The following is a 22,799-nucleotide window of genomic DNA, read 5'->3' on the forward strand; positions in this document are numbered from 1 at the left end:
GCCGCGAATGTCAGGGTCCATGAATGTTGGGGCATTGTGTTTTTTTACATGGTCAAGGCTCGTGGAAAAGTAATGACAGAATAAATCATGACACAACATTACAAATGAACAGCAGGAGAAAGGGAAAAACCAACAGCAGGGCAGAGGGAGAAAGTAGTCGGAGATGGACAAACAAGGGATGCAGGTAACAATAAAGGTTAAGGGAGAGCACAAAGGGTGGACAATATGGTTATTAAAGCAAAATTGTGTTTGATCAGTTGATGATTTTGTCAAGGTATGAGGAGAGGGAAAAGGCTGCTGCCTGTCTGTCAGAAGGATGAGAGATGTCACTGCAGAGGGTGGAATCATAAGCAAAGAGATAAAGAGGATTTTTCATAGAGTCAGTGAGATCATTGGTGAAGATTAGGAATTAACGTGGGGCCTAGAACACTGTTTTGGGGGTACTCCAGCCTTGACAGGGAGAGGAGATGAAAGGGTTCCGTTGAGAGCCACACAGCGGCTACGAGAGTGGAGGAAGTCGGGAGCCCAATAGTGGAGTTGACCTTGGATTCCATAGGCAGACAGTTTGGAGAGCAAGGCGGGATGCTAGACTATCAAAAGCTCGAGATCTGATCTCATTTCTGATATTGAGGGCCTCCATATATTGTTGGGAGAGTAGAAGCAGCATGTCCAAGGCAAAGTGATGAGGTCTGAATACAAATTGATGATCTGAAATGAGGCTGCGATGTGGAATGATCGGAGGAATGATTTTATGTCAACTGCGATGATGGATTCCATGACCTTGCTAATGATTGAAAGTAAGTTAATTGAGCTGTAGTTAAGGGGATCTGTTTTTGCACCGATTTTATGTGATGCTGTCACGTTAGCCGATTTCCAAGCAGATGGAAGATGACCTATGGTAAATGACAGGGTGAAAAGGGCAGAGGGAGGAAGCGCAAGAGCAGCAGAGCAGGTTTTTAGGACATGTGAGCTGATGCCATCCGGTCCAGTTGCAGAGTCAGAGTCAAGAGTTGCGAGAAATTTTTCTCCCTTTTCAGGTGCAAAAGAGAATTCATGAGCAATTGGGTACAACTGGGAAGAATGGAAAGGGAGATATAGATGTATATGGAGATGTATATGGAGATGTATATGGAGATGTATATGGAGATGTATAGAGATGTATAGAGATGTATAGAGATGTATAGAGATGTATAGAGATGTATAGAGATGTATAGAGATGTATAGAGATGTATAGAGATGTATAGAGATGTATAGAGATGTATAGAGATGTATAGAGATGTATAGAGATGTATAGAGATGTATAGAGATGTATAGAGATGTATAGAGATGTATAGAGATGTATAGAGATGTATATGGAGATGTATATGGAGATGTATATGGAGATGTATATGGAGATGTATATGGAGATGTATATGGAGATGTATATGGAGATGTATATGGAGATGTATATGGAGATGTATAGAGATGTATAGAGATGTATAGAGATGTATAGAGATGTATAGAGATGTATAGAGATGTATAGAGATGTATAGAGATGTATAGAGATGTATAGAGATATATGGAGATGTATAGAGATGTATAGAGATGTATAGAGATGTATAGAGATGTATATGGAGATGTATAGAGATGTATAGAGATGTATAGAGATGTATAGAGATGTATAGAGATGTATAGAGATGTATAGAGATGTATGGAGATGTATGGAGATGTATGGAGATGTATGGAGATGTATAGAGATGTATAGAGATGTATAGAGATGTATAGAGATGTATAGAGATGTATAGAGATGTATATGGAGATGTATAGAGATGTATAGAGATGTATAGAGATGTATAGAGATGTATAGAGATGTATAGAGATGTATAGAGATGTATAGAGATGTATAGAGATGTATAGAGATGTATGGAGATGTATGGAGATGTATGGAGATGTATGGAGATGTATGGAGATGTATGGAGATGTATGGAGATGTATGGAGATGTATGGAGATGTATGGAGATGTATGGAGATGTATGGAGATGTATGGAGATGTATGGAGATGTATGGAGATGTATAGAGATGTATGGAGATGTATGGAGATGTATGGAGATGTATGGAGATGTATGGAGATGTATGGAGATGTATGGAGATGTGTATAGAGATGTATAGAGATGTATAGAGATGTATAGAGATGTATAGAGATGTATAGAGATGTATAGAGATGTATAGAGATGTATGGAGATGTATGGAGATGTATGGAGATGTATGGAGATGTATGGAGATGTATGGAGATGTATGGAGATGTATGGAGATGTATGGAGATGTATAGAGATGTATAGAGATGTATAGAGATGTATAGAGATGTATAGAGATGTATAGAGATGTATAGAGATGTATAGAGATGTATAGAGATGTATAGAGATGTATAGAGATGTATAGAGATGTATAGAGATGTATAGAGATATATATATATATAGAGATATATATATATAAATGCAGATATATATATATATATATATATATATATATATATGGAGATATATATAGAGATATATATAGAGATATATATATATATAGAGATATATATAGAGATATATATAGAGATATATATAGAGATATATAGAGAGATATATATAGAGATATATAGAGATATATAGAGATATATAGGGAGATATAGGGATATATAGGGAGATATAGGGAGATATAGGGAGATATAGGGAGATATAGGGATATATAGGGATATATAGGGAGATATAGGGAGATATAGGGAGATATAGGGAGATATAGGGAGATATAGGGAGATATAGGGAGATATGGGGAGATATGGAGAGATATAGATATATGATATATAGATATATAGATATATAGATACATAGAGAAATAGAGGTATAGAAGTTAAGGACACAAGATTTTGAAGCAAAGACAGAATTGAGCCATTCAGCCTTTTCACGAGCAGAGTCAGCTGTGGTATCATTTTAAGTGAGGAAGGGGAGCATACGCCAGAGACTGAATTGACAAGGTTTAGAGGAGGGAGACAAGTTTGAAAGCTCATTGTTGAGATTGGCCAGATGTTATTTTCTGGCTCTCTTGAGGGTAGACACAAATTGTTGCAGGCTTTGTGGAATGATCTGAGGTTGGCTTTGGTCGGATTTACCTTCCAGCAGGAGAATGCAAGTTGTTTTTAAAGCAACAGCCTCACCACAAGATTCAGAGAACCAAGAGGAGGATGACAGGTAAGATAATTGAAGACGAGTTGGGATGAATTTGTGCATAAGAAAGAGTAGGTCTCTGTGGAAGAATTCCCAGGCTGAATTGATAGCAGCAGCAGTAGATATAGGAGACCAGTCCTGAATTGTAAAAAATCAAAATAAAATAATTTTTTTAAATCCCACAAATACGCGGGTCTGCGAATACCAGGGTACGACAGTATAGTGGAACTCGTGGCACCTTTGATGGATTCCGGTATTACAAATCATCTTTCTTTATCTTATGATACAGAGTATGATATGTTGTGATCAATAAAAAATTTCAAAAATAATAAAAGGTATAAAGTACATCACCAAGACTGTGCCAGCCACAGCACATTGCTCACTGATGATGGGCCAGGAAGGTTTCTCCTGCATGGAGGGCAGGAGTGGCTGCTCGTATGAATAATAATAACTGTATTTATATCGTGCTTTTTGGAAATAGTATAAAATACAGTATATTTATCCACATTACATTTTCAAACCATGTCTTTTTCACTTAAATAATAAATAAATAAAAAAGAGTAAGTAGTTTGAAACAATACCACATACGATTGGTAACGTGAATACTCCCTGGAAAGCATCCATTCATCGAACGAAATTGTAGTTTACGAGCAATGCAAAGCTATTTGACCTTTTAACCACAGCTCCAAGATGGAAACACCAGGTAATGATTTTGCGACAACAATCCCACCATCTATCGTCCTCCCAACCTGCAGGCTTCTTGGATTGTCGGAAAATTTCAGAATGAGCTCGGGAAGAGCAAACACAAGATTGGCAATGGAAGTAGCAGGAAGGCAGCAGTATGGGCTTTGTGCCGATTGCTGAGCTTCTACATTGAACAAAGGGATTACTGTGAAGGCAACACCAGACACAGAAATGTCTGCAGATGAGGGAGTAGTAGAGACCGAGATTGAATCCAATCGTGCTGTCAGGTTTTCTGGGAACAAAAAGAGAAAGAAAAAAAAAAACTGATAAAATACTTTTACATTATTTTATTATATCCACATGTGTTATTTATTTTGTCCTCTGCACCCATCCAATACATTTTTTAAACCTTACCCAAAGGTGCACTACATTGTGTTTATAACCTGACTCTTTCCTTTAATAACCAACTTCCAGCAAGACTAATTCTTAATCGAACATTTACAATGTATTTACAACCGGAGAGTTCATTGAATACAATACCCTGTGCAGTGTTCAAGTACACACTGCACTTCAATATAAATATAATAATGATTTTAAAGATCATTTTTAAAAATCTGGAAGTTCAGCACCATTGAAGCAGTCTTATACAGGGTGTTCTAAAAAGACCTGGACAACTTTTGTTGTTAATATATTTAGTACCACAAATGATAAAACAATACCTTTTGTTTTATATGATACAGAAACTCATAAAGTTTTCAATATTTTCAGGTCTGGGGTTGAATGTAAAAGAAAATGGCGACTCCACAGGAGAAAACTCAATGCATCGAATGGTTCAGAGAGGAGATCCGACACGTAAGTTTAGCGTAATTTCTGTACAAGGGAAGGAAGGAATCCGCCATCGCGAACTGGTATCAGAGTGTGTGGTACAAGAGGTTTAAGGAGACTGGAAGTTGTCAGAAACAGAAAAGTACCGGTCGACCAAACACATGTGCAGCAGACATTGAACCAGTGCGTGAATCATTTCAACAAAGTCACAGAAAATCAATTTGACACGCATCCAGAGAACTGGGACTACCAAGCACAACTGCACACAGGATTTTGTGTAAAAGGCTGAAACTTTATTCCTATAAGGTTCAGATTCTGCAGCAACTCAAACCAAATAACGAACCCAAACGCGAGGCGTTTGACTTGGAAACGCTCAGTTCCATAGAGGATGATGAAGATTTCTTTTGAAAAGGCCACGTTCACAGATGAATCTTGCTTTCGTGCATCGGGGAAGGTCAACCGGCACAATGTGAGGATCTGGGGCTTTGAAAACCCCCACGTGGTCATTGAACACATACGCGATAGTCCAAAGGTCAACGTGTGGTGTGGCCTTCTCCATGACTGCTTGATGGGTCTGTTTTTATTTGTGGAGGATACGGTGACCTCAACAATTTCCATGAACATGTTGGAAGTATTTGCCTTCAGAAACATTGACAACCTGAAACCCGATATCATTTTTCAACAGGACGGCACCCCCCCCCGCTCCCCCTACCCCCCAACTCATTGGGCCTGAGTCGTTCGAGCCGTCCCAAATGAAAAAATTCCAGGTTGCTGCATTTACCGAAACGGACCAACCGCCTGGCCCCCATGATCACCAGACATAATCCCCCTTGATTATTTTTCTGTGGGGGTTTGTCAAAGATGTTGTTTCCAACACCAAGGTGGAAAACCTGCAGGATCTTCATTCTCGGATCACAGCTACATGCGCACTGGTGGACGCAAACATGCTGTTCATGTATGGGGTAAAAACCATGTATTTACACTTTCAGTACACCTCACTTGTTCACCAAAACCTCCATTAACTTACTTTTAATATTCCTACTATATTTTTCATACTCACTGTAAATTTTACTTTTTCTTTATCCTGTGAGTGCTTCATGTCAAATCTGAACAACACACTAACTCTCCTCTAAAACCTCGCCTTACCGATCCAAACAATATTCTTCTTCATGACCCCAATTATTCCCACGTTCTTCAGGTGTCAGCTGCGAGAAGAATTTCATGAACCGATTAGCCGGGTCTGATATTCGACTGGCAGGAATTTGGCCAAGGTGTCGGCGATAACCTCCCTGCTCTTGGCGAAAGACACCATGGGATCTTTAACATCTCGCAAAGCCCTCAATGCTTGCAGACATGTCCTCTGGATTAATGTCGTTCCGATGGATGTTACAAATTCCTGTTTCCTGTCGTTGATATGTAGCCTTGTATACAAAACATCACGGTGACAGCATAAGGCTGGGTCAAGATTCAAACCTCCGAAGCAGGCACGAATATCTAATTTAACCTGTTAAATAAAGTGGTGTAAAAAGACGGGTGCATCAACGGCGGTAAACTTCGAGAAAAGTATTTTTTTCTATGACCTTTAAAATCATTAATATCAATTGAATTATATACTTGAACACTGTAGAACACAAGTCACCTTGTTGCACTTCCAAAAATCTCCACTTTTGCAGTAATTTGAAAAATATTCCACCATTTTACACCATCTCGACCAATCAAATTTCCTTCTCATGCTCTCAACGTTGGGAGATTCAGACAAAATTGTAGCTCATAGGAAATGCAGATTTTGCTCAGAAACTGAAAGCAAGAGTTTAAAAGACCCTTCCCATGACCGTTTTCTCAAGACTGCAAGGTTTTCTTTGAACTCTCCAGTTTATAAATTTTAGTACTTCACTTCCACTTTTTAACAACCACAATATAACCTCCTCCTTAATTAATGTAATTCCAAAAAGCAAAACTATTCTCTCTGCCAACCAACCCCCCTCTTACGCCCCACAACCTGTGTCGCGTGATACAAAGAAAAGATCAACGCCATCGAGTTTGAAGAAGACATGTAGCGGTTGCTTCACAAACTGCTTCCAGGAGCTTTCATCTGCTCCCCGGGATTCTCGTAAACCATCCACAGGACTGAGGTGAGCCAGGGCAGCACCCAGGCAGTCTGCAGCCGATTCACTCAACTCGATCTGTAACCCCTCAACTTCACAAGTGGATGAAAGGTTTGGACTTGAAAAGTTGATGACATCAGGTTGTGGAACCTAGTGAGATAGAGAATGGCTTTGGGTGGATAAAATTAACCTGCAAAATTAACTAATGAGCTACAATAATATATGAGAGTTCCAAAAGCAAGAGTTTGTCCATTAGTAAACAAAAGTTCAAAAAAAGCCCAACCAACTTGTTGAAGACTTTATTATCCCCATGCTTTAAAAAAAAAACAACTCGGGGATCTTGTAATTGGCTCCATCTGCCTGTCTGTCCATATCACTGTCTGTCTGTCCATTCGTCATGGGGGTCAAAAGGTCAAATCCCCAAAAATGCAATTACAGGCACATTTTAAAACTTTTACAATGAAACTTCGTAAATGCAATCAACATTGGAGGACACATCAAATATGAAACGATTTTTTGGATTTGACCCTTGGTTTATGCTCCAGGGCATGGGGACTTTGGGTTACAGAGGTCAAAACACAAGATTTTTTTTTTTACTCAAAATTTGATATTGGGTCATTCCTGGTGGAACTTTTTGCCATCTTTCAACTCTGCTTTTGGTGGATATCGTGGAGATTTGTGATGTCACTCCATTTTGGTGGGAAGCGTGGAGATTTCAAATGTCGCTCCATCGACTCCACTGTAGATTGAAATTGTAAATAAGTTTGATTTTGAATAGGAAATCATAGAACTGAATGAGAATAACTTGCAACAAAAACAACAAAACAACCACCAGCGTCAATGCAGAAAACATGAACACGACTGGCCGAAAGTTTTAGAACACCCCCATTTTTCCAGTTTTTACAGAAATTTAAGCAGTTCAAGTCCAGTGAATAACCTGAAATGGTACAAAGATAAGCGGTAAACTGCCAGAGGTTAAAAACAAAAGTTTAGGTTACCAAAAACTGAAAAATAATGTAAATGTCAGGGTTGTTAAAAAAGGCACTTTTCAAGGAACAAGTAATGGGTTAGCAACTGCAGCTGTTCTGCAGCAATGGAAGTAAATTAAGCCTTGAAAGCTGATGCAAACAATTCCTACAGGTGTCCCAACTTTTGTTGATTAGTTACAAACCCTCTGTCTGTATAAAGGCAGGATTGGAACAGACTGTGTTGCTACAACCACTGAAGCATTATCTGGACAATGTTGCACTGCAGGAAGTAGTATATTGCAATCATAATGGCGAGAAAAAGACAATGAACAAAGGAAGACAGACAGATCATTTCTAACCCTTAAAAGTGTTGGTCTTTCCTGCAGAGAAATTGCAAAGGAAGCCAAGGTATCAGTGAGTACAGTTTCCTACACCATCAAAAGGCACTTGGAAACTGGAGGAAACTCTGACAGGAAGAGGTCTGGCAGATATAAAGCCACAACACAATCAGAAGACAAGTTTCTGAGTCAACAGCTTGTGTGATAGGCAGCTCACAGGACGGCAGCTTCAAGCACAGCTTAACACTGGTCGAAGTAAGGAAGTCTCAGTTTCAACTGTGAAGAGAAGACTTCGAGCTGCAGGTTTGACAGGTCGAGTAGTAGTAAGTAAGCCATTGCTAAGACGGCAAAATAAGAAAAAGAGGCTTGCCTGGGCCATGAAGCACCGCCAGTGGACTACTGAAAACTGGAAGAAGATCTTATGGACCGATGAATCAAAATTTTAAATCTTCGGTTCATCACGCAGGGTTTTGTACGCCGTCGAGTAGGCGAAAGGATGGTTCCTCAGTGTGTGACACCAACTGTCAAACATGGAGGAGGAAGCGTGATGATCTGGGGCTCTTTTGCTGGTTCCAGAGTCGGCGACTTGCACAAAGTGACTGACACCCTGAACCAAAAGGGCTACCACAGCATTTTGCAGCGCCATGCAATACCCTCTGGTCTACACCTAGTTGGTCAGGGGTTCGTCCTACAGCAAGATAACGACCCAAAACATACCTCCAGGCTATGTCAGAACTACCGTAGAAGAAAAGAACAAGACAGTCGGCTTCAAATCATGGAATGGTCAACACAATCTCCAGACTTAAACCCCATCAAGCTGGTTTGGGATGAACTGGACAGAAGGGTGAAAGCAAAGCAACCTACAAGTGCAGCACATTTGTGGGAACTTCTGCAAAAGTGTTGGGAAGAACTTTCCGAACAATATTTGATTTCCATTGGAGAAAGAATGCCACGAGTATGTTCGGCTGGTATATCTGCAAAAGGTGGCTACTTTGATGAGTCAAAAATATAGATTAAATTTTGTTCAACAAAACGATTCCTTGATTTCTTTTTTATCTGCAATTGTTTATTTGTTCTTTGCTTTAATTTCAGAGTACATTGAAACATTAAACTGTTTAATATCAGTAAAAACTGGAAAAATGGGGGTGTTCTAAAACTTTTGATTGGTAGTGTATAACAAATAAACACAAAAAACAACCACATTTGAATTGCTGACCTCTAAGAGATCAAACAGAGTGCTGGAGATGAGCATTTGTCAAGCCTTGGCTTGCATTCTTCTCAAATCAAAGTCCTTCAAAAACTTTTATCCTTCACAAATTAGAGCTCCATTCCAAAGTTTTATAAAACCATAAATAGTGGGGCATGAATACCTTCACTTTGCACGATTTCAGTGAGAAAGCGTCACCCCAAACGTGTGTGCCATTGGGCCTTGGAGCTAAAGGGAGCCGTGTATCGTCAGCAACACGCCATGAGAACCGCTCGAGCAACAATGCTCCTTCGCATAAAAGTCCATTTGGCTCCGATTTCAGGTCTATGAGCCAGGGGGGGACAAGGAGGTGAAGTTGCAAGAAGTGTGGGGACAAATTAGATCAAGGTGTACAACTTTTATTTTTCTCATGACACATTTTTTAAAACAGAAAATACTTTTGCTAAAACAGCAGGTGCACTGAAGAATGTGTAATACAAATATAATGTTCATGTTGTGAAATTTAGAACTGTGCACAAAAAGCATGAGCAATTTGACTCACCTGTGCAAAGAGAGTCCAAACCAAGAGAGCACTGTGGGGCTCCACTCATTTGGACAGACAAGTGGATGTGAGAGAAGGTGCCAGAGAAAGCCAAAGCTAAATCTGTAAAGTAACTGGACAAAAGAAAAAAAATATTAAAAACGAAAAGTTTTGATATTTTTGAAGCGATTTGTTTGCCTTTTTAAAATATTTTATGCTTTCTGAACTCTTAATATATATATATATATATATATATATATATATATATATATATATATATATATATATACATTTTTTTTTTAACAAAACACCAAATTTACCTGGAACTGCACTTGGGAGAGCGCATACCTCCGCTAGACTGAACAGTTTACTTTTTGTATCACACTGACAGTTCAGATCTGGATCTGGACCTGAACCAAAATGTAATCAGATTGTTCTTGTCACCGAACAAAGTCATCCACCAAGTTTTGTCATAACTCGTCCATAACTTTGAAATATCATGATATAAATCGTTTTTGGCCCCATCTCTCAACAATGACGAATCACTTCCGCAATTAAAAAAAATTATTGTATTCATATTTATGACCGGGATTCAGATTTTCAACAAAATCAAATTGCTTTGTCCTTGTCACTTACACAACATGTACACCACGTTTCGTCCGAATCCGTGCATAACTTTTTAAGATATTGCGCTATGTGTCGTTTTTGGCTCGATTTCTCAATAGTGAAGAATCACTTCAAAAATTCGAGTATCCGGATCAGGATCCGGATCTTCGTCAAAATGTATTCATTTTGTCCTTATCACACACCCAACCTCGCCGTCAAATTTCGTCCAAATCCGCCCACAACTTTTCAAGTTATCCTGTTTATAGACAGACAAACAAATAACCACGCAAACAGACAGGGGTGAAAACATAATGTACTGTAAGTCCATCTTCGGTGGCGGATGTAAAAAAAAAGAGATCCAGAGTGAACTTGTCGAATCTGAAATTCTGAAACAGCCAGCCTTTGGAATGAAATGAGGTGTATAAGCATTCTCATTGGCAAGACTGAATGAGAATGTAAACTGCGCTTTCAAATTACTGTCGGACATAAACAATCACGGGTCCCACATTTCCCCGACCCCCCTGTTCATGGTCTCCAGATATTCGTGGCTCCGCTGATCGCGGACCCCGCGTATTCGTGGCTCCGCTGATCGCGGACCCCGCGTATTCGTGGCTCCGCTGATCGCGGACCCCGCGTATTCGTGGCTCCGCTGATCGCGGACCCCGCGTATTCGTGGCTCCGCTGATCGCGGACCCCGCGTATTCGTGGCTCCGCTGATCGCGGACCCCGCGTATTCGTGGCTCCGCTGATCGCGGACCCCGCGTATTCGTGGCTCCGCTGATCGCGGACCCCGCGTATTCGTGGCTCCGCTGATCGCGGACCCCGCGTATTCGTGGCTCCGCTGATCGCGGACCCCGCGTATTCGTGGCTCCGCTGATCGCGGACCCCGCGTATTCGTGGCTCCGCTGATCGCGGACCCCGCGTATTCGTGGCTCCGCTGATCGCGGACCCCGCGTATTCGTGGCTCCGCTGATCGCGGACCCCGCGTATTCGTGGCTCCGCTGATCGCGGACCCCGCGTATTCGTGGCTCCGCTGATCGCGGACCCCGCGTATTCGTGGCTCCGCTTATTCGCGGACCCAGCGTATTCGTGGCTCTGCTTATTCGCGGACCCCGCGTATTCGTGGCTCCGCTAATTCGTGGACCCCGCGTATTCGTGGCTCCGCTAATTCGCGGACCCCGCGTATTCGTGGCTCCGCTAATTCGCGGACCCCGCGTATTCGTGGCTCCGCTAATTCGCGGACCCCGCGTATTCGTGGCTCCGCTAATTCGCGGACCCCGCGTATTCGTGGCTCCGCTAATTCGCGGACCCCGCGTATTCGTGGCTCCGCTATTCGCGGACCCCGCGTATTCGTGGCTCTGCTATTCGCGGACCCCGCGTATTCGTGGACCCTGCGTATTCACGGTTCCGCTATTCGTGGACCCTGCGTATTCACGGTTCCGCTATTCGTGGACCCTGCGTATTCACGGTTCTGATATTCGTGGACCCTACGTATTCACGGTTCCGCTATTCGTGGACCCTGCGTATTCACGGTTCTGCTATTCGTGGACCCTGCGTATTCACAGTTCGGCTATTCGTGGACCCTGCGTATTCACGGTTCCGCTATTCGTGGACCCTGCGTATTCACGGTTCCGCTATTCGTGGACCCTGCATATTCACGGTTCCGCTATTCGTGGACCCTGCATATTCACGGTTCCGCTATTCGTGGACCCTGCGTATTCACGGTTCTGATATTCGTGGACCCTGCATATTCACGGTTCCGCTATTCGTGGACCCTGCGTATCCACGGTTCTGATATTCGTGGACCCTGCGTATTCACAGTTCGGCTATTCGTGGACCCTGCGTATTCACCGTTCTGCTATTCGTGGACCCTGCGTATTCACAGTTCCGCTATTTGTGGACCCTGCGTATTCACAGTTCCGCTATTCGTGGACCCTGCGTATTCACAGTTCCGCTATTCGTGGACCCTGCGTATTCACAGTTCCGCTATTCGTGGACCCTGCGTATTCACAGTTCTGCTATTCGTGGACTCCGCGTATTTGCGGTTCAAAATGTGAGCTGCTTCTGCATTTGTGGCCCTGTGCTTCACGTATTTGTGGGGTTTTTTTGCAGGCATATTCATGGTTTTTCACGGGATTTTTTACTTTCCCTTATGAATCACGAACTGCCGCGAACCTATCCCCCTTTTTCTCAATGAAAAAATGCCCCAACATTCGCGGATTCGATATTCACGGCATTTTCAGGAACCTATCCTCCACGAATTTCGGAGTCCGACAGTATTCAACTCACTCAAAGCCAGTGTGATGGCGGTTTGGAGAAGGTGGTGACAGGTTGAATCTTTTAAGCAGTAAGACTTTCCACGAGTCAAACACATCTTGCTGATAATGGATTCGGCATGTGGAGAGCACCACAGAGGAAGAAATGCTTGCAGAAGAAATGGGAGATCGGGGAGAAAAATGGAAAGCTGCCTGGAGCTTCGCCACCCAGGCAATTCGCTGTCTGGACTGAAATGTCAGAGAACTGTCTGCAGTGGAAAATATAAAAATAATAATTAGCACATTTCAAAAAAAACCTTTCTAAATCAATTGCATTTGTCCAGTCGAACTTCACAGTACGTATGTATATGGTATATCATTATTAAAAATACTAGCAGAGTACCGGCCAAATGGGCAATCTTGTTCCAATCATGCAACACGTTCTGATACATACATATATTTTGGCGGTGTATAGGCAACTGAGAGCAATGTGTAGGCAAAAAAAAAAAAACCCATGAAGTTTTGTGCATGAAGCAAAAACATACCTACTGCTTATAATTCAAAACATCTCACTGTACTAGAAAAAGTGGGGACACGAATACTGTTCTGTAAATGGTGAAGACTAGTAATACCCTACACCCCACCTGGAAGCGACACTACATGATACACATTTTTATGGAGAATTTGCATCCCCTCCCCCTCCCTCCAAGACCACTGGCAAAATTTCCATGGGTCCCACATAGTCCCATTGGGTCTTTTGGGTACTTTGGGTCCTCTCAGCCTTTTGGGTGCTCATAGTCTTTTGTGTCCTCATGAATGCAAACCCAGAGGGGTCTGGGGCAGTGCAAGAATGTCAAAGGCGAAGCGCATGCAAGTGGTTACCACTCTGTTTCAAAAATGCCAAAAAATGAAGTTTGTTCCATTGCCTTCTCACTACATTTTCCTGAAAGTGTAAGTCTAACTGAGTTCAGAACAAAAAACCGTATACCTTAATTACATATACATACATATACATACATATATATATATATATATATATATATATATATATATATTATATATATATCCTGGTGTTGGCACAGTGGTTAGGGCAGCGGCTTGGGATCCAAAAGGTCCCGAGTTCAAGCCCCATTGGGCCACTGAATTAATACACCAGGGGGTTGACTCAGCCTGTCATCCTTCCGAGGTCGGCGAAATGAGTACCAGTGTACTGGGCCGGTGTATACCCCGGTTAAAAATAGGTGTACCATATCCCTGTGTCGTAAGAGGCGACCAGGGTTGCGTCAGGAAGGGCATCCGGCGTAAAACATGTGCCAAATCACTATGCGGATAATACGGATGATCCGCTGTGGCGACCCCGAATGGGAGCAGCCGAAAGAAGAAGATATATATATATATATATATATATATATATATATATATATATATATATATATATATATATATATATATATATATATATATATATATATATATATATATATATATATATACAGAAATATAATACTTTGAAGAAGGGGTACCTATTCTGATGGTTTTGCGAGTTTTCAATGAAATTACCTAATTTTTTTTTCTTTTTTGGCAAAATAAATGAAGGTCATAGTATGTAACTGATTCTAGCAACTTATCTAATAATCAAAATACCAATTTCTGCGATTATTAAGAAATAATATATACCTATTTTTTTATTACTGCTCTATTCAGTGACTGTCAGATGCTGAAAAGCACTAAAAGAGGAATTTATCGAACAAATTCTTGGACGTAAATTTTCAATTCATTCAATTCTGGGAGTAACAAAAAGCTCTCTAAATTCTCCAAAACTGTTTTAACTGCCTTCTAAATTAATAAAATATTTTTTAAATATGTGGAAAAAAAATGTAAATTTTTTTTCAGAAAATTCATTTTTTAATCAAATTCAAAAAAGTGTGACGTGCAGTCGGACAAAAATGCAAAATTACTCTAAACCAAAGCCGTGCATGTTTTCAATATATTTTTTACACTATTATATCTATATCACTGTGCCCCATTTGTGAATCAATTTTAGTGAAAATAATCTGATGTACAGAAGAATAAAAGCATTTTTTTTTAAAACCTGACGTGCAGTCAGACATTTGGGTTGGAAAGTTCGGTCAAGCCGCTGTAATTGAGTATCCACCCGGATCATGTCAATTTTTTTTACATTGATTAATTATTGGTAATAAGTTGAATAATTTAAGACATGTAAATATGAGTTATTGATAAACTCGTCATTTTGTTTGGGGGATTTCATAGTCCCAGGCTCTAAAAGGGCAATAAAACAAGAAAAAATAAAAATATGCCAGAATGTGCATATATCATGCGAATCCACCAATGACAGACACAAATGCTGATTTTCTCAGACGGTGGGTGACAATCTTTTTATTAGATGAGAAATTTCATATAGAATGTTTTATATGTTGTATTTTTGCATGGTCTAATATATGTCATATTTTAAGGGGAAACAAGAAAAAAGGCCAATACTGGGCATGTATATTCAATAAAAATCCTGTAGATTCAGGAAAATACATCATAGACCCATGAACCTATATATTTTAAGGTCCTATGGAACACTGTCTGTGCAATGAACCAAATTTCATGACCAGTAGTTCTTTGTGACTTACAAAAATGCCACTCAAGTCAGGGTATGCCCTAAAATAGGGGTGGTAACCACTTACATGCGCTTTGCCCAAAGTCAAATGCTGTCATGAAGTAGATGAAAAGCGAAGCTACCGACTGGTTTCACCCTAATTGGGGATAATCAAGGCAACACATCGCCGAACCATATCAGGGAGTATTTATTTATTTTTGTTTTGTTTTGCATGTGATTTTTGACCTATTGTGATTTTTTTAATCTCAAAAACTAGAACCAAGTAAAAATATCGACTTCCTTTTTTGACCCAATTTCTAATCATCACAAAAGAAAAGACATTTGAAATTCTCTAAGTTAATGCCTCCCAACTACAACTGGAAGAAAGCAAATGAAGACCGGCGGTTTAAATAAAAGGCAGTTTGCATTCACTTTCTTTCAGCTGATTGGTACTCGTATATCAGACATGCGAGTGAGGAGTGAAGACAAAACAGAAATGAATTACTTTTTTGAGTGAAAGACTAAATGTGATAAGGATGGTGGGAGGCCAATCACCACATAATGAGGTGATGATAAGTGCACGTACCGTCGTCTCAAAATCCAAAATATTTAATTCAGAAAATAGTCAATATTGATAATCCTCTGAGCAAAGATTTTGAGATGTTACACCTTAATCTTATTGAAAAAATAGATGAGATTTTCAGGACATCCTGCATTCATCTCATATGCTGTAGGAATGATTAGGTTGGAAGATTACAAATCCCCCAAGCCCTTCCGTTGCAGGTAGCACGCACAGACCTTCCAGCAGCAAGTTGGCAGAAATCATTGGACATTCAGTGGTTGGAAGAGCATCCTGCAGGTACCTCGGATGTTGTAGTGAGATCCATGAGTGCAGCAATCGAGTGCCACAATGAAGACGCCTTTGTGACAATAGAAATGGGAGGAGGTGGTCAGGGAGATGGGGGGAGGGGTACAGGGTGGGCGGAGTTGGGGGATGTGATAGCAAAGCAGAATAATTTATATATTAACAGGCTCATCCTCTTTACAAAGGAACTACCGTCTCTCTCCATTCCTTTGTTCCTCATCTCTCCTGCTTGTGGAAATGCCTTCCTGAGTCAGTTCAATCCCACCCTGCTGTGCCACTTTCCCACTGTCACTGTGCTACCATCATACTCTCCTTCGCCTTGCTCTTTCACTAACCATGATGGAAAAAAAAACAACATTTAAACATCCATATTAAACAAAAAAATTGATGTATTTCAAAGAATTGGAACATCACACCCAAACATTTTGTTGAATCGATTATAATTAAAAAAATTATGAACTTGTCAGAACAGAAAAGACAAGTGAAAGGTGCTGCCCTCAAGGTCAGCCAATCGCGGCTCACCGTGCCAATGTCTGGTGTGTCAGAGTCACGACTGGGTTATCCAACCTCAGGTCCACTTGGCCTGGTAATCTTTTAATCCAGTTCCACCGATCTGCCGTGTCAAGAGCAAAATCCCTGCGATTTGAAGTTTCAAACGAAGAGTCAGGCTGGTCCTTTTGAGTTTCACATATAAAGAGACCCTCATGGAGATCGGCTTGCAAACCAGAGATTCGGACATCCAGTGCCGTTACACACTGGGCCAAACTGTCAAACGCCAAGGTCAAGGAAAAACCAAGGCAGGCTTCTGCGAGGCACAGGTCAGACTAGGGATGGATTTCACAAAATGAAATCACCCCAATTGCAGCCATATGAAGCGAGGGAAATGGGGAAGAGGTGAAATAAAGAGATGGAATATGTCAAATTAAAGTGGTTATGGTGAAAAATTTGTTCAATGCATGATGTAAGAATGTGAAAATTTGTTCCATGAGAATGTGAAAATTTGTTCCATGAGAATGTGAAAATTTGTTCTGTGAGAATGTGAAAATTTGGAGGGAGAGTGATGAGAAAATACAAAGTGCATTCAATAAGTATTCGTCAAACCTTTACATATCGGTGAGTAGGACAGAACATCAATGCTTACTTTCAACTGTATTACGATCTCCCCCACCCTGCCCCAAAAAAATCCATTTGGACCATACTCTGAACAGAGCATTGGTGCTGCCAAAGCAGTCTCCTCGACTATTTGGCACAATCCTGGACAGGTCGCCACTCTGACACAGGATACTCGAAAGGCTCAATCATCCCAACAAGCTGGTACTCATTTTGCCGACCTCGGAAGGATGACAGGCTGAGAAAACCTCACCTGGTATTAATTCAATGGCTGAGCGGCATTTGAACTCAGGAAGTTAGGATCCCAAGCTCACCACCCCAACCATTAAGGTATGACAATGAACAGACATATATGTATATACTGCATAAACATGAAAACCAAACACCCAATCACATCTCTCACCTATGACTGGAGCAAATAACCAATTAGCTCTCACCTAGTCAATTACCCCAGAGAGCTAGGAATATATAAATTAATGGATTCCTCCTATGCTCTTCAAGCCAAAGAAAGTTGCATAAAACAACCATGAAAAGCGACCTAAGGTAAGCCTTTTGCCATTTCAAACCCTTCCCAGAGTTCTTCCACAGCTGTAAAGACACTCACAAGTGGTACGTACATGAGAATCCCAATGCTACACACCTCCTCAGCTGCCAGATCGGTTTCATGACTGATTGGACAATCAATGACAATGCAGACAGAAACGCGTATCATCAAGCTAGATCCCAATCATGCACCACATGCAAATGTAAAAAGCAGTAAACATATAGATTAAAAACAAAGAACCAATCACATGTCCCACCTCTCTGACTTAAGGGAATAAACAATAATTACCTCTCATCTAGCGCTCACCTTGTGTAGGTTTTCATGGTTGCTTTTATGCACCTTTCTTTGACGAGAAGAGCATAACAATAGACATCTATGTCTATTGATATATACATACATAGACATCATTGCAATATATATATATATATATATATATATATATATATATATATATATAAATATATATATATATATATATATATATACATACATATAGATACATATACACATACATACATATACATACATATACACATATATATATATATATATATATATACATATATATATACATATACATACATATACATACATATACATACATATACATACATATATATATATATATATATATATATATATATATATATATATATATATATATATGTCGGAGACGTCAATCACCCTTCAATTAAAGAATGAAGACATCGATATACTTGAGAGAAAGCTGTTTAATTGTTCACCAAGACATGCACGGAGCGAGGCAACACCAAGAACAACAATAATCTTAAGGATGCTCGGAGGGCGCCGTCACTAGTCTGAGACGACTACATTACCCTCTTATATTCTCGGTTTTATCCTTGGACAGAATGTTTATCTCACATTTTGTCCTTTTAACCTAACCAGTTGCAAGCAGTTGGCTCATTGTGTTACAGGAATGGTGAAACAACGTAGAGATAAGAGCACGTAACGGTTCACTCCTTAGTCTTGCTCACAGAGTTTCTTTGAATTACTCAAGGACAATTATAATCATTTTCTGCATACACTGTTCTAATTGTCCTTTAACAAAGCAGCCAGCCAAGAGTATATTTTATCACCAAGCCTGCAAAAAGAATATATAATGGCTTCTAAAAAGGCAAAGCTAATAGAAAAAAGGTATGATTCCCGACATATGTATATATATATATATATGTATATATATATATATATATATATATATATATATATATATATATATATATATATATATATATATATATATATACACATTACCTGAAGAAAAATTTCCTCAAATATGCAGGGGTTTCCTTAGAAGCCGGTTACCGGCGACCTGCAGCCATCTACTCAGAGAAAAAATGTCAAAGGTCGCCGCCAATTTCAGCACCGATTTTTCGTTTATTTTTTTTTTTAGTTCCTGAAGCTGATGACCATGGATTTTCAGAGTATGGTGCAGATTACATTGACCTACTTGGTGGTCAGTTTTTTGAGAAAGCTGGTCAGCAGAAAGTTGTTGCTGAGTGGCAGAATTTTAAGTTTGAATTAAATTCATGGAAAAAACATGTGCCTGCTGAAGTACTTTTGTTAAAATCTAACCTCACACCAACAGAATGGGTAACTTAAACAAATGTTATCGAAGAAGCAGGAGTACAAGCACTTTTACCCCAAACTGGTAGAGCTTGCAGAAATTTGTATGTCTCTGCCAGTTTCCAATGCATGGCCAGAACGGGGAGCCAGCGCCCTGAAACGTATTAAGTGAAGAATGAGGTCAACAATTAAAAATGACATGCCAGATGCCTTGTTAACAATATCAATCAATGGTCCTCCAGTTGGCTCAAATGATGCTGAACTCCTTATCGGACAATGTGTACTTGACTGGCGTAGCCAAAAACCTCAACGGAAGCTCCCAAATCAACGACTTGTTAGTGTACCATCAACTTCGTTTGCATGTCCCCAAATTCTCTTGATTGATGACTTGCCTGTTGAATCAGAGTTGTCCCCTCTGACTGAAAATGAAGCAGTGCGACAATTTAATGTAGAAGACATTTCATCTGATAGTGACAGTGACTCCAATTGTGTTGCTTAACTTGCTAAATGACTATAGGTTAAACACTGTTAAACAGAGCTGTAAACATCAGCTTCAATAATTTACACAGAACATATTGTTACGAATTCGCGCCCGCCGGCGTGCGGACAGCCGCTTTTCAGCTGAATCGCGGCCGTACACCCACCGGACGGACAATTCAGTCGCGACTTTCTGGAACAACGCCGAAAACCAGTCACGGGTGTGCTCCAAGCGCACACCACGGCCTAGTCAATATTCTACCCACGCGCGGCAGGGTCAATCGCCGAATTGTCGATATACCTAATTATTCGCGCGGGCAGCCTACCGAGAGACCGTACCTCAGCGAGGTCTGCTTGGACACGAACCGCTTAAGCGGTTCGTTCCGTTCTGGGATAACCGAGCGGGGTATTATCGCGAGACCTCGCTGGACCCGATTCTTTTATCGGCTATCAAAAAGCCCGCTACCATTCCGAAATGCAGTATGGCGTTTCAATGGGGAAAATGACACGATGAACAGGTTCACATTCAAACAAGCACATTTATTATTTTCCACACACATACAATTAAGCAATAAATTGGTGAAACACGCATGCAGTTATACAGCCAAACGCAATGCAAAGTAAAGAGCTAATACCGTCTATAACTAATCATGTACAGTCACTTATACAGTTCTACTTGCGGACATGGCGCCACAACATTCACATAAATAAAAGCAAGAAAAAGACCCCCTCAAAGACAAGGAGGTCAGACTGGACCCCTTAGGGTCTTTATGTCCAAGGAGCTTGGTTGACCGAAGGAACTCCAAGAGGCCGCCGCAGGTTACCTCCACCCTCGTGGTGACTTGCTTGGGCGTCCCTCTTGGACCCTCTCCAGCTCCTCACCAACTGACTTCCACTCACCTCTCCACTTGCTTCTCCTCGGCGACCCACCACTCGGTTCTCCTCGACGACACACACCCACCCGGTTCTCCTCGACGACGCACACACCTCGCTGTGTTCAGCGCTCGCTTTTATCTCCACGGCCCTCGCCCCTCCCCCTCACCCCCTCCCTTCCAGCACGCGCGCGAAGCTTCCAGAAGCAGGGCGTTTTCCTTGCTGAATCGGGGTTTTTCGTTGAGTACTTCTGTAGACGATCATCTCTTCACAGCTTTCGTCTTTTCCGCACGTGTCTGTAGTTGGGTGGAGGAGTGAGGCCGTCGTCCGTTCTCCCCCGATGAATGCCAGGCTTCTCGCAACCGTGCTGAGGTGGAAATGCGGTGGTGGTATGGTTGGCGTTATGGTGGCGTGGCTGGCGTTTTGTGGTGATCTTGGTGGTGTGGCTGGCGTTTGTGAGGGTGGTGTGGCTGGCGTTTGTGGTGGTCGTGAGGGTGGTGTGGTTGGGCGGTGGTGGTTAAGGTGGTTGGTGTGAAGGCGGCTGTTCGTTGTCTGTGGGGATGTTGGCGTTTGACGAGAAGGTGGTTGTGGTGGTCATGGTTGTTGTGGTTGGTGGCGCTTTGTGGTGGTAGTAATGGCGGTTGGTCCAAAATAACGATAGTAAAAGAAAAACGGCTAACTCAAAGATCACAGCCCGGGTGACACGAATAATTCCCCTTAGACAACGGTGGAGAAATCTAACTGAACACGGACTTATCGGCATAACTGAATTAAGGACCTATATGGTGCTCTGCGAATTTCCACAGCCGTAACAATATACAATTTGTTCTTTGCTGGAGAACGTTTCTTCATCCAAAATACATTTTAAGTTTACTAACTTTCAATCATTGATTATTTAATGACATGACATATAATGTCATTTGTTCATTCCTGCTAGAATAATATCATAAAGATGTTGGATATGTTTGCAACTGAAAATAGACTGTGAATTCATGGCGACTTTGATCCTGAAATTTGGACAACATTGTTTTGAAAGTTGAGAATGTAGAATGTTTGCAGCACAAAAATATCTAATAATTTTTTGAATGTGAAATCTTATTTATGAATTAATTTTTCTTTCTATAAAACATATATAGTGACTCAGATTCCCAAAGGATTGGATTTTAATACTAAAGATTGATTGAAATATTGTGTACCGGTATATGAGTTTGTCATTGGTTTGGTAGCAGAAATGCAAGATGAGTATAACTACGAGAATGTTTTGTATAGATATCAAAAATATCACACTTCCTTGATTACTGGAATTAAATAATATCACTATAAGTCTATTACTTCAATTAAACATTAGATCCTGATGTATACAGAATTTGTAGTGTTAATAGTTTGGTTTGCACATTTTACCCAACATTATTATAATAATCTAATCCTTCGTGCTCACAGCATTCATACAGCAAACCCTGAACACTCACAGAAGTGAAATGGAATATGGTTTCCTTAATGAATGCTAGTTTATCTACACTATTATTATGTAACACACTTACTTCAGATTGCTCACTGTACTCCACCATGTGCTGTATCATCTCCCTATTAAGAACTAAGGTATGGCCCAAATGTTGCTAAAATGCCTCTCTTTAAAAGTGCTTGGATACTCCATCTTCCAGACACCTTGGTGTGCCCTAAACCATGGCCTTAAATTAATGAACCCTGTTTAAAAGCTGCTTGAACTAACTATACAGTATAGCTGAATTTCAGTCAACCAGTCAGTCAGTCAGTATGTTAATGCAACCACGTCCAGTATAGGCCGAACCACCTGTTTTGTGGTGTTTTCCATCACAACAGCATGATAATATGAGAACTATTTCATGTCAGAAATCATGCTAGAATGCATCTCCAGCCATCTAGGATCCTCCGGCTTCCAGGGCCCGAGGCGGGCCCTGGACCCCGGCCATACACTTCGCTTGCGGTGATGGTAACCTGCTACTTTTTAATGGTAGCCTCCTACTCGAAAAAATAAGGAAACCCCTGAATATGATTCATTTGAAAAC

At 40.8% G+C, this 22,799-nt stretch overlaps 1 protein-coding gene across 2 annotated transcripts in view; it reads right to left on the reverse strand.

The window, feature by feature from the left end:
• BLTP2 (bridge-like lipid transfer protein family member 2) overlaps window positions 1–22,799 on the reverse strand; it is a 187,576-nt gene that overhangs the window by 109,674 nt on the left and 55,103 nt on the right. For both annotated transcript variants that reach the window (XM_085863924.1, XM_085863923.1), the window contains exons 7-13: window positions 16,689–16,990; window positions 16,100–16,221; window positions 12,731–12,965; window positions 9,857–9,969; window positions 9,479–9,639; window positions 6,697–6,952; window positions 3,938–4,164 (exon numbers count right to left, since the gene is read on the reverse strand). In XM_085863924.1, coding sequence (XP_085720050.1) covers window positions 3,938–4,164; window positions 6,697–6,952; window positions 9,479–9,639; window positions 9,857–9,969; window positions 12,731–12,965; window positions 16,100–16,221; window positions 16,689–16,990 — 1,416 coding nt within the window. The remainder of the gene's footprint in view (window positions 1–3,937; window positions 4,165–6,696; window positions 6,953–9,478; window positions 9,640–9,856; window positions 9,970–12,730; window positions 12,966–16,099; window positions 16,222–16,688; window positions 16,991–22,799) is intronic.

This window comes from Eptatretus burgeri, chromosome 18 (assembly GCF_056783735.1).
Source record: "Eptatretus burgeri isolate ZD-2024b chromosome 18, Ebu_testis_v1, whole genome shotgun sequence".
NCBI lineage: Eukaryota > Metazoa > Chordata > Myxini > Myxiniformes > Myxinidae > Eptatretus > Eptatretus burgeri.